The sequence below is a fragment of the Numida meleagris genome, chromosome 3 (assembly GCF_002078875.1).
Source record: "Numida meleagris isolate 19003 breed g44 Domestic line chromosome 3, NumMel1.0, whole genome shotgun sequence".
Lineage (NCBI taxonomy): Eukaryota > Metazoa > Chordata > Aves > Galliformes > Numididae > Numida > Numida meleagris.
The window spans coordinates 28,758,947-28,772,003 of NC_034411.1; the positions used below are offsets into that span (position 1 = coordinate 28,758,947).

At 40.7% G+C, this 13,057-nt stretch overlaps 1 protein-coding gene across 9 annotated transcripts in view; it reads right to left on the reverse strand.

Annotated features, from left to right (window-relative positions):
- Positions 1-13,057, reverse strand: part of DAAM2 (dishevelled associated activator of morphogenesis 2) — a 210,938-nt gene that overhangs the window by 35,870 nt on the left and 162,011 nt on the right. For 8 of the 9 annotated variants that reach the window (XM_021392989.1, XM_021392990.1, XM_021392988.1 and 5 more), the window contains 6 exons: positions 12,242-12,380; positions 10,752-10,810; positions 10,158-10,342; positions 8,897-9,214; positions 4,346-4,453; positions 1,216-1,248 (listed from right to left, as the gene is read on the reverse strand). In XM_021392989.1, coding sequence (XP_021248664.1) covers positions 1,216-1,248; positions 4,346-4,453; positions 8,897-9,214; positions 10,158-10,342; positions 10,752-10,810; positions 12,242-12,380 — 842 coding nt within the window. The remainder of the gene's footprint in view (positions 1-1,215; positions 1,249-4,345; positions 4,454-8,896; positions 9,215-10,157; positions 10,343-10,751; positions 10,811-12,241; positions 12,381-13,057) is intronic. The other variant, XM_021392991.1, reaches the window with a different exon arrangement.

Sequence of the window (13,057 nt, forward strand, 5' to 3'; positions counted from 1 at the left end):
CTAGCTAGAGTTTGCAGACAAGTACAGCTGGTTACCATTATACAGCACCCATCCCAAGGAAAAAGAAAAAAAAATAAAGTTATTTCAGGGCTTGGCTACATACTGCGTATTTCAAGGCTTGGCTATGTACTGTGTTCAGATGGCTTCCCCTAAAGCCATGCAGGAGGGATTAGTATAACAGTCTCCATCCCGTTTCAATTCTCAAGCCCTGAAGGTTCAACAGAGATGAATACCTGAACTATTCAGACATGGCCCACTCCTTGGTCATAAGGAGTGGCCTAGTCTCATCTAAAAATATATTCTCTCCAACTCATATTGAGGAGAGAGATATTTATAGACATTTGGAGTTCTGTGTAAGCAAAAACAGATGAAGCCTCAGGTTTTGCTGAAGCCAGATTGCAAACTTAACTGAAGGAAAACAGATTGCATGTGGACTGTGTTTTCTTAGACACAGAAAAAGAAGAGCAAGGAGGCAGTAGTGACCAGCTTTTGTGAGGTAAGCCAAGCACATAGAGCAAGAACAGCTGGAGCTGCTGTCAACCTACAAAACAACGTCCCTACATTTTATCCCATTATTCTTCACAGTCTTTCCACGTGGGCTAACGTTATGCTATATGCTTCAAACAGTATTTCAGATTTGAGATTTTAATTACAAATTCAAAAATCCACACTATCACACAGACTTGTTTTATGGTACACATTGCCATGATGATAAACAGTTTGTGGCCCAGATACATTTATTAGTCTCCTCCAGTGGCAGAGCAAACTTTCTAGCTACAGTTCCCTGAGCACTCAGAGTGGGAACTGCTTTTTTATAATGCCACCAGAGACACTTGCCATGACATCAGAAAAATCCCCTTGTGAGAGTCTTGCTCTTCTCAAAAGTCTCTCCCAAAAATGTTGCTTAGATAATGAATAAAATGAGAGAAACTTTGTCTCTGGTCTTTTTGCTCAGAATCATCAAAACGGGAACGACAGAGACACTAGCAGAAACCACAGAGTGGTTATAGCTAATTGAACAGGAACTACATCTTTCTGCAGCAGAGCTAACACAACTGAAGAAATTTTTTTTTTACTACCTTCTCCACCCAGAAAGCAGAGGTATAAGACATGAAAGACCGGAATGAGATGAGGCATGATCCCATAACAGCATGGTGGAGTGTGTCTCCTTCCCAAGTGCTGTGAGAGGATCAGAAGACAGACAGTGATACTCACCTGCTTACAGGAAGAGGGGTTAGTTAGCAGGTCCTATGCAGGTAGCAGCCACAAGTAACAAAGAAGGAAACATGCCAAAAGTCAGTCACAGAGAAGTACACCAAGTTTAACAAGGCAGCTGAATTTAGACACACATTGTTTTCTAAGAGAATAAAATGCTTAGCAGGTAATAATAGCCCAAATGGTTTAAAGGTATTTCAGCATTTCTTTACATATTTTAAATCAGCAGGTTTTAGGGAAATAAGAGTTCTAGGTCTTTTCTGAAATGAATAAATTCAGTTTCCAAACCATAAATCTCTTAGGTCTTGAAACATTAACTAGGATAATGCTCAAATACCTGTACAAATCTAATCCAGAGCCTTACTGAAAGAACTGCCAAGGTTAAAAATCAGGGGTCAGTTCTCCTCTCCTAATGCACAGGCAGTTTGCCTTTAATAGTAACAACTTGTTTCAATGGCATATTATAGCTTTAACAACTTAAAGCCAACAACTTATAGCCAAAAGCACCGCGTAACTACTAAAAAAAAACCTTACAGCAGCACTGGTAACAGACACCAACTACTTCACGACTTACTCCATGCTCCAGGAAGACATCAGATATACTGAATCAAAAGGTCAATATTACACAATAAGATTGGAGCAAAGTCAAAAGACACGTGTAAGAACTCTTGCTCCAACCTTCTGTACATTGGACAATTTTGCTTTTTGTAACTGCTACCCCAAATGACACACTGGGCTTCAGAGAGGAGAAGAGATCCTTTACCAACAAAAAAAAAAGAAAGAAAAGAAGCTGATTGATACAAATGAAACTAAAAAAAATAAGATCATGTTAATAGTAGCAAAGAAAGAAATGTCTTTGTCTGTACTCGTTCAACATTTCAGATGCAAAAGGCAGGGTTTTGAGCTGACATTTTTCTTTACAGACATTTGGAGGAAGTTTAAAAGTCACAAACCCAGGGTAAACACATATTTGGCCAGAGTGGAGTATTAATAAAATAAAAGATGAGAAAAGACCAAGTGTGAATCAACTGGAAAAGTTCTCATAAGAATGTGATTCAAAAGCAATTTTGGTTTCCTGGCCTTGAAAAAATAAAAATAAAAAATAAATTAAAAAAAAATGGAAATATGAGGATTTGTTGATTGGAATTTAGTTCTCATTGGAGTGAGTATGGATGAAAAAGAAAGCATTACTTAAAGTAATAAAAGCAGACTAAAAATGAAAAAAAAATTAGAAATGTGAAACTAAAATGAAAGCTAGAAGGGTATCAATACACTTAACTGCACAAAACCATGATGATGTTGCGTAAGTGATACTCCAATGTCTGGAGCCACTGTCATAAAATGTGCTTAACAAGCACTGACAGAACTGTTCTGAGACCCATGGAGATCATTGAGATGAAGGCTCCATTTCAGTGGGAAAGTTTAGGTTTAGGATCAGGTTAGTTTACCGCTGAATATGTCAGGCACCTTTTCAGTAGTTGGTAACACAGCCATAATATTACGTTTCTAACTAACAGTCAACAGACCAGTACATTTTTTGAGTTCATATTTGGGGTAACAAATGTGGCAAGGCTTCGGAAAGTCATTTCTAGTGAGGAAACTGCAGTGTTTGCACCTCAAATGCCACATGTTGACATAAAACCACTACATTAGAATGGGACCTCAATGGTTGCTGTTGTCCACAGATGGCAGCCTGGCTACTTTCATAACAGCTGGGATCTCTCTGCTATAACTAAGCTACTGGCACAGGGTCTAAACCCAGTCTTCTACAGCAGTGCAGTTTCATGTGCCTTTCTTCCCCTCTGTGAACTAATTTTTTATTTCAATGAATGAGATTTGCAAAAAGAGATAGAGAGGGACACACTTAAACAGCAACAGCTATTTGCAGGAGCAGAATGAGAAATAAAATACCATCATGCAATAGGTAACATTGCAGTCTTCACAGTTCAAGTTGGGACGCTTATCTAGATGACTGTGAGCTAGTAAATCAGAAAAGTTATTCATTACGTTCACTGAATCCGATGGGAAAAAATGATAACGAGGGAGAGTAACAAATGGAAAAGTCCAAAGGCAAGGGCTATATGTGTTCATTCTAAGGTACTGAATAAGGTACTGAATAATAACAATGAATTACCATCATCATTGTAGGGCTTAATCATAAAGGCTGTTTATGACAATCATGTCCGTGTCTTTTCCTAAAATTCAAAAGCAATAATCTGATTCTGCAGAATAGGAAAGATTGGATTTCTCCAAGCATATTCCAAAAACAGACGAAAGCTGGAGGAGTTCAGGGAGTGCAAGTACAATCTCTCTCCTGTTAATTCTCATTCAGTGGAGATAGATGGATTGAAGGTAATTTGCTTTCCAAGAAAAAGAGGAGGGGAAAAGAAGGCATTCTAAAAAATGGTTGCTTTTTAAGTATGCTGTTTGTGTTATAATCTCTCATTTTGACAGATTCTGTCACCTAGCCAGTTGGACCAGATATTCATGAAAAAAAAAAAAAAAACCCAAAGCAAAAGGCAGCTAATTCAGTCACCTTGCACAGTACTTGGGCAACTACAGATTTTTTTCACTGGGAAATAGAGAAATAAAAGACATAAGAGAAAGATGGATATGAAGCATGAACATAAAGTTCAGGAGCTTTTGGAAGCCAGTGGATACTGAGGTCATATTGTGCATTACCTCTTGGGGAGTTGTGTCTCTGAGAGCTGTCCATCAAGTATATTGACAACAGAAGGTTCTACTTTGCCCACTATATAGAATCATAGAATCACCAAGATTGTAAAAGACCTCCAAGATCATCTAATCCAACAGTCCCCCTACCACCAATATTTTCTCACTGAACCATGTACCTAGGAACAACACCTAAATGTTTCTTGGACACCTCCAGGGACTGCAACTCAATTGTCTTGCTGGGCAGCCTGTTCCAGTGTCTAACCATTCTTTCAGAGAAGAATTTTTTCCTAGTATCCAACCTGAACCTTCCCACTTCTTTTGGTCTTGTGATTTTTTAATAGTGGCAGAGCAGCAAATGATGCAGCTTGACTGCAGGTGGCCAAGAATCAGTCATGTGTGTTCTTTCCTCCTCTATGTATTCAAGGAAGACAAAGTATGGAAGAATCCACTCTACCTGGTGTCTCTGATATGCCGAGAACATCTTTTCAAAATCTTCTAGATCCAACACCTTGAATGCCTTTAAATCATCAATCTCATTCCAGATTGTGCCATGGATCCTCTCCTGAAAGAAAAGGTTATACTTTCATGAGATGATAAAACCTTTTAGCTAAGTACATCCAATGCTATTTTCTTTGGTTTTGATTTTTGTTTTAAACATGCTTTTTTTTTTCATCACAGCAAGCCTCTGATGAAAGGCCACATTCCAAGACTAGCAGAATCAAGCAATATCCATGATCCCACAGTATGTATCCTTTAACACAATGACAGAGGTCACAAGAAAGAAGTGTCACCATCATAAGGAAAAAGCTTGGGAAGGATACAGGATGCATGATCATTTCAAGACACATATTCCCATCTGCAAACTTTGCTGTGTTCTGGCTTAAACCCCGAAGAGTATATAGTTTCTGTTCTGGCTGCCTGTTAAAGTAATTTAAGATTTTATTTTACTTTTAAGGCTCTGAGTCTTTGAAGTCAAATTGTTTCCTATTATGTGATCTCCCCTGTCAATCTGAGTTCTTTGACTCAGACATTAGCTATACTCAGATCTCTGAGAGAGCATCATACACACTAACTGGAAATGTTGAAAATCCGTGCAGTACATTACCCTAAATACTAGGGAATCCTAGCTTTCTAGAAGATAATTAGCATGAAGGAAAGAAACACTACATGATAAGCACAGATTACTCCTCCAACTTTGCTATTCATGAGCCCTGGACTAAATAAGTTGCTACAATACAGGTATTAACTAATCAGAGAATCACAGGATGGTTTGGATTGGAAGAGGCCTTACACATCATCAAGTTTCACCTCCCCTGCCATGGGCAGAGATACCTTCCACAGTCAGCAGTCACCCTAAACTAGAAGAGGATTTGAGGTCTTCTGTTGATCTTCTCAGGATAGACATCCTTGCCAGCAAAGAGGACACAACAAAGAGGACTACTTTCTCCTTCCCAGTGACTGTTAAGGTACATGCGATGTGGGACAATCTTTGAGAAATTATTCATTCTGAAGAGTGTTCATTCACACTCATTCAAGGCTCTTCACACCTGACCACAGTGTCTTTAAGTTTATTTAGTTAATAAAGTGTACAGTTAATGTACTTCATTAACTGGAAAAATAAGGAAAGTGTTGATTAAAAGAAAAAGGAAATGGACAGAAGGGATCGTAAAGAGACCTGAGAAAACCTCAGGAGATTAAGAACCAGAAGAACACTGATGCAGAGAAAGCCAGGAACAGCAAGAAGTGGAAATTAAACCCTCACACAGGCTCCAGCTCTGAAGTACCTGACTTGCACCTACACAGCAAAAAGTGTGTTAACACTTCATTATCAGAACTAATTAGGAACAGGCTCTACTTCCCATTCACCATCATCAAAGGAACTAGGGAAATGTGCTAAGCCACAAGGCTGAAGGAGCAAGGAAAAACACCTGATGGAAGGATGAAATGAGGGGGAAATAAAAGCGTGAAGTGTTCTGGAGGAAATTCCTGGCAGGGCAGGCACTGCAGAGGAAAACCAACACCCTCCCTCCAGAGGCAGCCTGTGAGAGCACAAGGTAAGGGAGGGCTGTCCAGCTAAAATTGCTACAGTGCTGTTTGCAGTGAGAGCATATACTAGATGGGAGCAGCACTCATCCCTGAACAGACTCACCAGTATCTTTGCACTGTTCCTTGCAATCACGTGGCTTTCCCTTCCATAGCAGCAAAAACATGACTCTGACTGTAACACAACAAACGAGTTTGGGAAGCTCATCTCAGCTAAAGGAATAGGAGACAAAATTAACTCTGGTTTCTACTGCAAATCTTGGCCAGAAACATCCAGACAGGGTGTTCATTCCCATTCAGTTTCCAGGCTGGCTTTATAAACCTTGCTTTAAAAATCCTGAGGGACATATTTGAACTTGAAAGTGTTTCTCTGAGCTCCTCATTGTCTCATATTGTCCCATCAAACACTGAAATGGAAAAATATATATTGAGGGGAATCAGTGGACATGACTTCAGGAATGGTCCTCACAGTCATCACTGGGATAGAACACTGGAGATGTCAAGAGCTGGATTTGGATGTGGCTCAAATGACAGCTACTCATGAGAGTCTTGCCATATACCCTGAGGCTGTAAAACTCTCTTGGAAGTGCAGTTTCCCCATGAATGGGAAGAATGATGAAAGTTTGCTACAGAATGGGCTGGTCTTACTGGATTGCAGAACTGCCAGAACAGGAGGGTCTGAGACTTAAGAAGGGACTTAGAGAGTAGGTTTTATCTGCATCTTCCCAGAAAAAAAATCAAGTTAAAATGATTCCTGTTTCAATTCATATTCACTTTAAGACTTGAATCCGGACCAGGTTGAATCTGGACATGTATAAGTACAACATCTAAACGTTTCTTGAACACATCCAGGGATGGTGACTCAATCACATCCCTGGGCAGCCCACTCCACTGCCTATCCACTCTTTTGGAGAAGAAATGTTTCCTAATGTCCAACCTGAATCTCCCCTGGTGCAACTTGAGGCCATTCCCTCTAATCCTATCATTGCTTACGTGGGAGAAGAGGCTGACCCCCAGCTCACCACAACCTCCTTTCAGGCAGTTGTAGAGAGTGGTAAGGTCTCCCCTGAGCCTCCTCTTCTCTGGATTAAACAATTCCAGTTCCCTCACCCGCTCCTCATAGGACTTCTGCTTCAGACCACTCACCAGCTTTGTTGTCCTTTTCTGGACATGCTCCTATGCCCAAGTGCAGCTGTTTCCAACAGTGGATCACTGCACGTTACTGCACTGCATGGTGCAAACATGCCCTTGAACTCTTTGTTAACTAGACAAGCTTTTAAAGATAAACATATATGTGGTATTAGATGTATTTTTTTTATCAGACTTCCTCAGTATGCATAAGGCCTCAAGTCTCCCATGTTCAAAAATTTGAGATACGCTGCCCCAGCCAGTATGTGGGCTGAGTCTTTGGTAATTTATGTGCGGCTACTTTGACAGTTGAGGAGAACACAGAAGAAATGCTGCAATGGGAACAAAATGCAAGGTGAGGCTACCCAACCTACCCATGACTTTATGTTCAGAGGATGCATATCCATGTGAACAGAAAGAGAGTGCTTGGTACTGAAGTGGGGAGTCAAGGATCTCTGATGAATATCACCAAAATGCATTGCTTCCAGCAGCCAATGGAATCATTTAACTCCATAACAAAGTGCACCCCAAAGATCAAGGCAAGGCAACTCTGCACCTCAATCTCTGTGGTTTTGCAAGGACCTTACTTGGTCTAAACACAAACACACACCTCAAAATGAAAAATTCTCCATCTTATACCTCTTTCTCAGTCTATTCTGCCTTCCTCAAAAGAGCATCTTTTACCTACCTCACCACCCAGCTCTTCAATTTTATTAGCACAGCTGCCTTCACTCCTAACCAGAGGGCAGGATAAACCTACAGTTACTGTACACTAAACAGAAACACCTGTGGCTCTCCTTTTTCATATACATTCATATACACATATATCAGTTATTCTTTCTTTCTTTTTTTTTTTTTTTTGTTGTTGTTGTTGTCAGAGCACTAAGTCCATGTTCTGCAAAGGAAAATAAATCCCCATCCTTACATTTTCTCCCACACCCCCCACGTGGCCTTGACAGACAAGCACAAACGGTGCAGCAAATATTTCACTTCACTTTATTTTAAAGAAAAGGAGAGAGGGGGAGAAAGAATTCTTGTGGCATTCCAGAGGTCCCTGGACACTCATTCCAAATGCCTGAGTTGGGCCCTGGGTGAATTTCAGTCTAAAAGAGAACCTAGGTTTCTAGGCAGCCATCCAAACTCAACACAGGAACTTTTTTCTTTCTAAATAAGTTAAAAAAAAATTAAGACATAAAGAAAAGAAGAAAAAAGGAACGAAAAACATCAGGAAGAGAGAAAAGTGGAGGGGAGGAGAAGGCAACCAAGGTAGCAGAAAGTGAATGCAACAGGAGGAATCCAATTCCTCCCCTATATTTCCACTTCAGAGTTTTATTTCCAAGAGTCAAAGCTGTAACCATGCCACAAGCAGGGCAGCTAGCCTCAGAGCCATGAAAGAATGGTGCAGAGAAAGAGGCCACCTTTCTCTCCTTGGTGACTGCTTCTGTCAGGGTAGAGGAGCTGGGTTTGGAAGCTGGTTCTCACTGCATCTTGCCCACATTGGCTCTGTCCATCCTTTGATCAAGGATGTGGCAAGTGAGGGCAACTCTGGCACACCAGCCCTGGCGATGTGCAGCTCTGTCTTACAGTACAACTGCAGTTGTACTGAACCAACAGTATGTCCAGACCTACTGCAGTTCAATCTATCCAGCACCTGGGTCATCACAGAAGATGTGATGATGGAGAACTTCCTCAACACAGTTACTGACTCCCAGTGGCTCAGCCCAAGGAAAGCCACAATATCACTGTCTTCTGTCACCTTGCGCTTCATGGCATTAATCAACACTGAGTTATACAGAGAAATTTCATTAATTACTGAGAGTACTGAATTGCTTACCTCACTCAGCTTAGCCCAGTTGAAGGATTTCAGTGGGTGTGAAGGCTGCGGGATAGACTTCTTCTTCAGGCTGGTACCAGTACTGATGAAGGTGGTTGTCGAAGGGGGTGGCACTCCCAAGCTGAAGAAAGGCGGTGCTCCTGGTGGGGGAGGAGGTCCTCCTGGAGGAGGTGGTGGGGCAGGAGGAGGGGGACAGCTGGAAAAAGGCAGAGGAGGTGGCAGTGGGGGCACATTCTCAGAGGTGAGAGCAGAGGACAATGCTAGTGGGCCACCTGGAGGAGGGGGTGGTGGGGCTGGGAAGGAAATGCTGCCCCCTTGCTGGAAAAAAAACACACAGAAAAAAAAAGCAAACAGTTTAAAAGGCATAATAACTCCATATTGCCAGCTGATGTGATTTTATTATAAGTCTCAAAATATTTGATGTTTTCTTTAAAGCCTCCTGCACTCAAAGCCATGCAATAAAAGGAGGAATCTCAGCTTTCATTTAAGAGAAAGTTTCAAACCCTTGAAGCTGTGGAGAAGAGCTTGAAAAAGGGAACCATAAATGGCTCAGAAAAACAGAAAGCTAGTAAAAGAAGCCAAAATGTATTATTTTATCCTTATGTATGAAGAAAGAGAAAAGTTCAATCTACTGAACTTTTGAACTCCGGGGTTTTAAACCTTAGGGTTTGAAATATGGAATATCTGTCATTAGGTCCCACTAGCACAAAGTGGGAGCAGAAAGGAGAGTAGGGAACGAATCTGCTTTTTGCAGTGTGTAACTTCTCAGGGCTACGTCCTGCAACAGAGAGACATTACTATGACAGACACACTACTGGGACAGAAGGAGCACTAGGCAGGAAGAAGCAGCTGCAAATGTCACTTCTGTAAAGCTCCAAGAAAGCACAGATGCTCCTGAAGCACAACAGGAAACCTCTTTCTTCACTAAATTTACTTTCATATCGGGCAGATTTCTCTCTATTCCATCAAAATAACAATCAGGGCCACCTCAGCAGTAAAAATTGCACCTAGAAGAGGATGCATGTGCCTCAGCAACTTCGGCACAGAGGCTGGCTGAGGAGGAAAGGAGCAGCCCGTTCCTACATTATTCAATTTATACCACCAGCTCAGGGATTTTGGTCTCTATTGAAAGATGAGCAGCTGGCTAGACAGACTCTTTCTGTACAGACCACAGGAAGAGCTTCACCCATAATGTTCTTTTGTTCATCATTCACTAGTTAGCAGGCTTTAAACAAGAATGAGAAGAGTCCCAGTCTCATACCGAGTACTCATTAAGTTGAGCTACCAAGTCGTTCATCTGGTCCCTGGTCTGGCGCAGCTCCAAGGATTCTTTCTGCAGTTTGTCTTTCATTTTGTTCAGTGTCTTCATCATTTCGTCTTTCTCCTGGGTCTTTGTCTCACATTCCCTCTCTTTCTTCTCTAGCTTGCTCATCAGTTCAGCATGATCTAGGAAGAACAGGCAAGCAGGGCTGATGAAATAAAACTCAGGAACAAAGAGATGGAGTTTACTCTGAAATAAAGCTGACAAGTTTGTCAGTTCAGCTGGGGATGCGTGATGTGGAGAAAGGAAAACAAAGTCTGACTATTCTGACAGCAATCTTCAGTGATCAATACAGCAATGCCCAAACTTCACTTAGATTGTAAAATCACTTCTTGTCAGTGTTGAGCGAAGCCCCATCCTAAGAAGCACATAAACTGATCATCATGAGACAAAATGTACTAGAATTAACAAAGTAGGGTTAGTCCATGAAAGATAACCTGGACAGTCACTTGTTCCTATCTCTGCTGCCTGCTGCTCTGTGAATGGATCACAGTCTTTCTCTCTTGCCCCTCCAAACACAGAGGATGCACTCACCTTTCCGAAACTTCTCTGCCTGATCCCTCCACTGCTTGACTTCATTCTCATTCACCAGCCTGAAAGATGAAATCAGAACATAAAAATGTGTTCTGAGCTACCCAGTTTAAAAGGCAAACAGACATTATGTGTAGCGATCAGCATAAGACAACCTGGTAAATTTACACATGTTTAATCAGGATCATACTAGTGGCCAGTTCGGTTCCAGATCCTGATCCTTACTGTAGCTAACAGTTAATATTATAACTTGCAGCTCAAAGTCTCAAAACGAATAAAGGAATGCCTGGGGAACAGATACTGGCATTCTTCTGTCTTCAGGTAATGCCCTGAAGGTGCCAAGTGCATTTACTTGGAAAGGCAGAAGTCATGGCTAAAATCATCATAGCTGCTGTAGGATACAAATTATCCTACCCTTAATACAAGACTGCATTGCCATTTTTTCCTACTTTTCACAGTTCTATATTTTTTGCTTCTTAAGAAGGTAGAGAATGCTTATCTCTTGGGTACTTTATCAGTAACGAGGCAGTGCTCATATCTCATACTGGCACAGCTATTTCCTACTACTGACAGAAAATATGCAGGGCATGCTGAGGGTTGATTAGATATGCAAAATGAGTAGTAGCTATGAAAGCAGAAATGGAAGATCAGGCACAAGGTCTACAAGGGAGTCTGATATCCAGACAGACAGAAATAAATCAACATCAGTGTATTTTTCCATGATGAGAAATCAGTTTTAATTTTGACTCATAACTGTAACAAAAGGGACCGTCAGATTTTTAGTACAGGAGAACTTGATTTCATATGAAGTTTATATTCTATAAGAATGCTCTTTCCAGTGGATATTTCAGAAGGGTAATGGGCCATGAATTACCTGCAGAGGCAGATGGATGGGATGGAGACTCCAAAAGTTTGGCTTAAAAAGGACTGAGAACAGGGAAGTTGAGATGAGAGCCAGCTAATGTAGCTAGACTTCTCAAATGATGCATCCTATGGGAAAAAATAATGGTAGAACCCTTGGCCAAGTCTGTGGGTGAGCACATACAGACATTTTACTGAGGCAAAAGGCTTTATGTGCTAGATGGGTGTTACTTTCAACTATTTCAATTTTTCTAAACTAAGTGCTCATTAATGAGGAATGAGATCCAAGCAGAGATGACAACATTTTTGGGGAGTATCAGTGAAAGCTTTCATCAACATCTTGAAAGAAAAAAGAAAAATGAGGAAGTTTTACTATACAATCGTGGGTATTTTTTTCTGTTCTTCCAGCTATCTTAATATTTAATAGAAATTAGAAGCCAAATGCAAAACCTTTGCTAGAAAATGCCATCTGGTGAAGATCTCATTGGAAGAGAACTAGTTATAAGACTAGCAAGCCAACAAAAAGCTGTAAATTAGCATAGGAAGCTCCTTAGATATTTTATTTCCTAAGTACCTGCATACTTAGCATATAGTTACAGCTTTATAACAGAAACAATATTAATGCAGCTTACATTTTAATTATATTTTTGACATTGAAGTTTTCCAGTGGAGCTATATCTGGATCATCTCCTCGTTCATCTTGAAGAACAATTTGTTGGAGTATTCTGTCCAACAGCTGCCATTGCTGAAAATTTCCTCCATTCCTCTTATCTGTATAAAAAATGAGCAACCCATGAGAACTTCCATTTTCATGCCAAAGTGCACAGGTTTGCTGACAGATTGGCATTTCTTCCTTTCTGGTTACCATGTTAATCCCATAGGTAGTAAATTACAGAACACGGCACCTAACCCTGAATTATTGCTAACAGATTAGTTGCAAACACTTTGTATATTGGAACAAATCATAACAGGCATTTGCAATGCTGTGCCTGACTTGTATCTTCAGGTTGCGTGATCCTCTTGACAGACAGTACCAACTTGTGCTTTAGATGCCTACAGAAGTGATTCCATCACTTATTCATATTTTATGTGGCTTGATGGTATTTTATTTTGCACCTAGGTAACACTTGATCAAGCACTATAAAAAAATCAGATGTTCTATCTCTGTACTCCTCTCTGAAAATCAGTCAAACTCAGCTGACACGAAAAGTTCATATAAACGTGACCAAAATTTGTGGAGAGAAGGAAAAGAAACTGAACAAAAGGGACTGATCTTGTGGATGTCAACTTTAGTTGCCATCCATATTGCCAGAGCAATATAAAGTTCACCTTAGTTCCCTAGGTTACATAACATAGACCTTCATATTATTTAAAACTGCCCCACTGCAATCCTGTTCTACCCTAGAAGGATTTAACTCTTCCGCCACCAAACATTCCAAGTCAATACC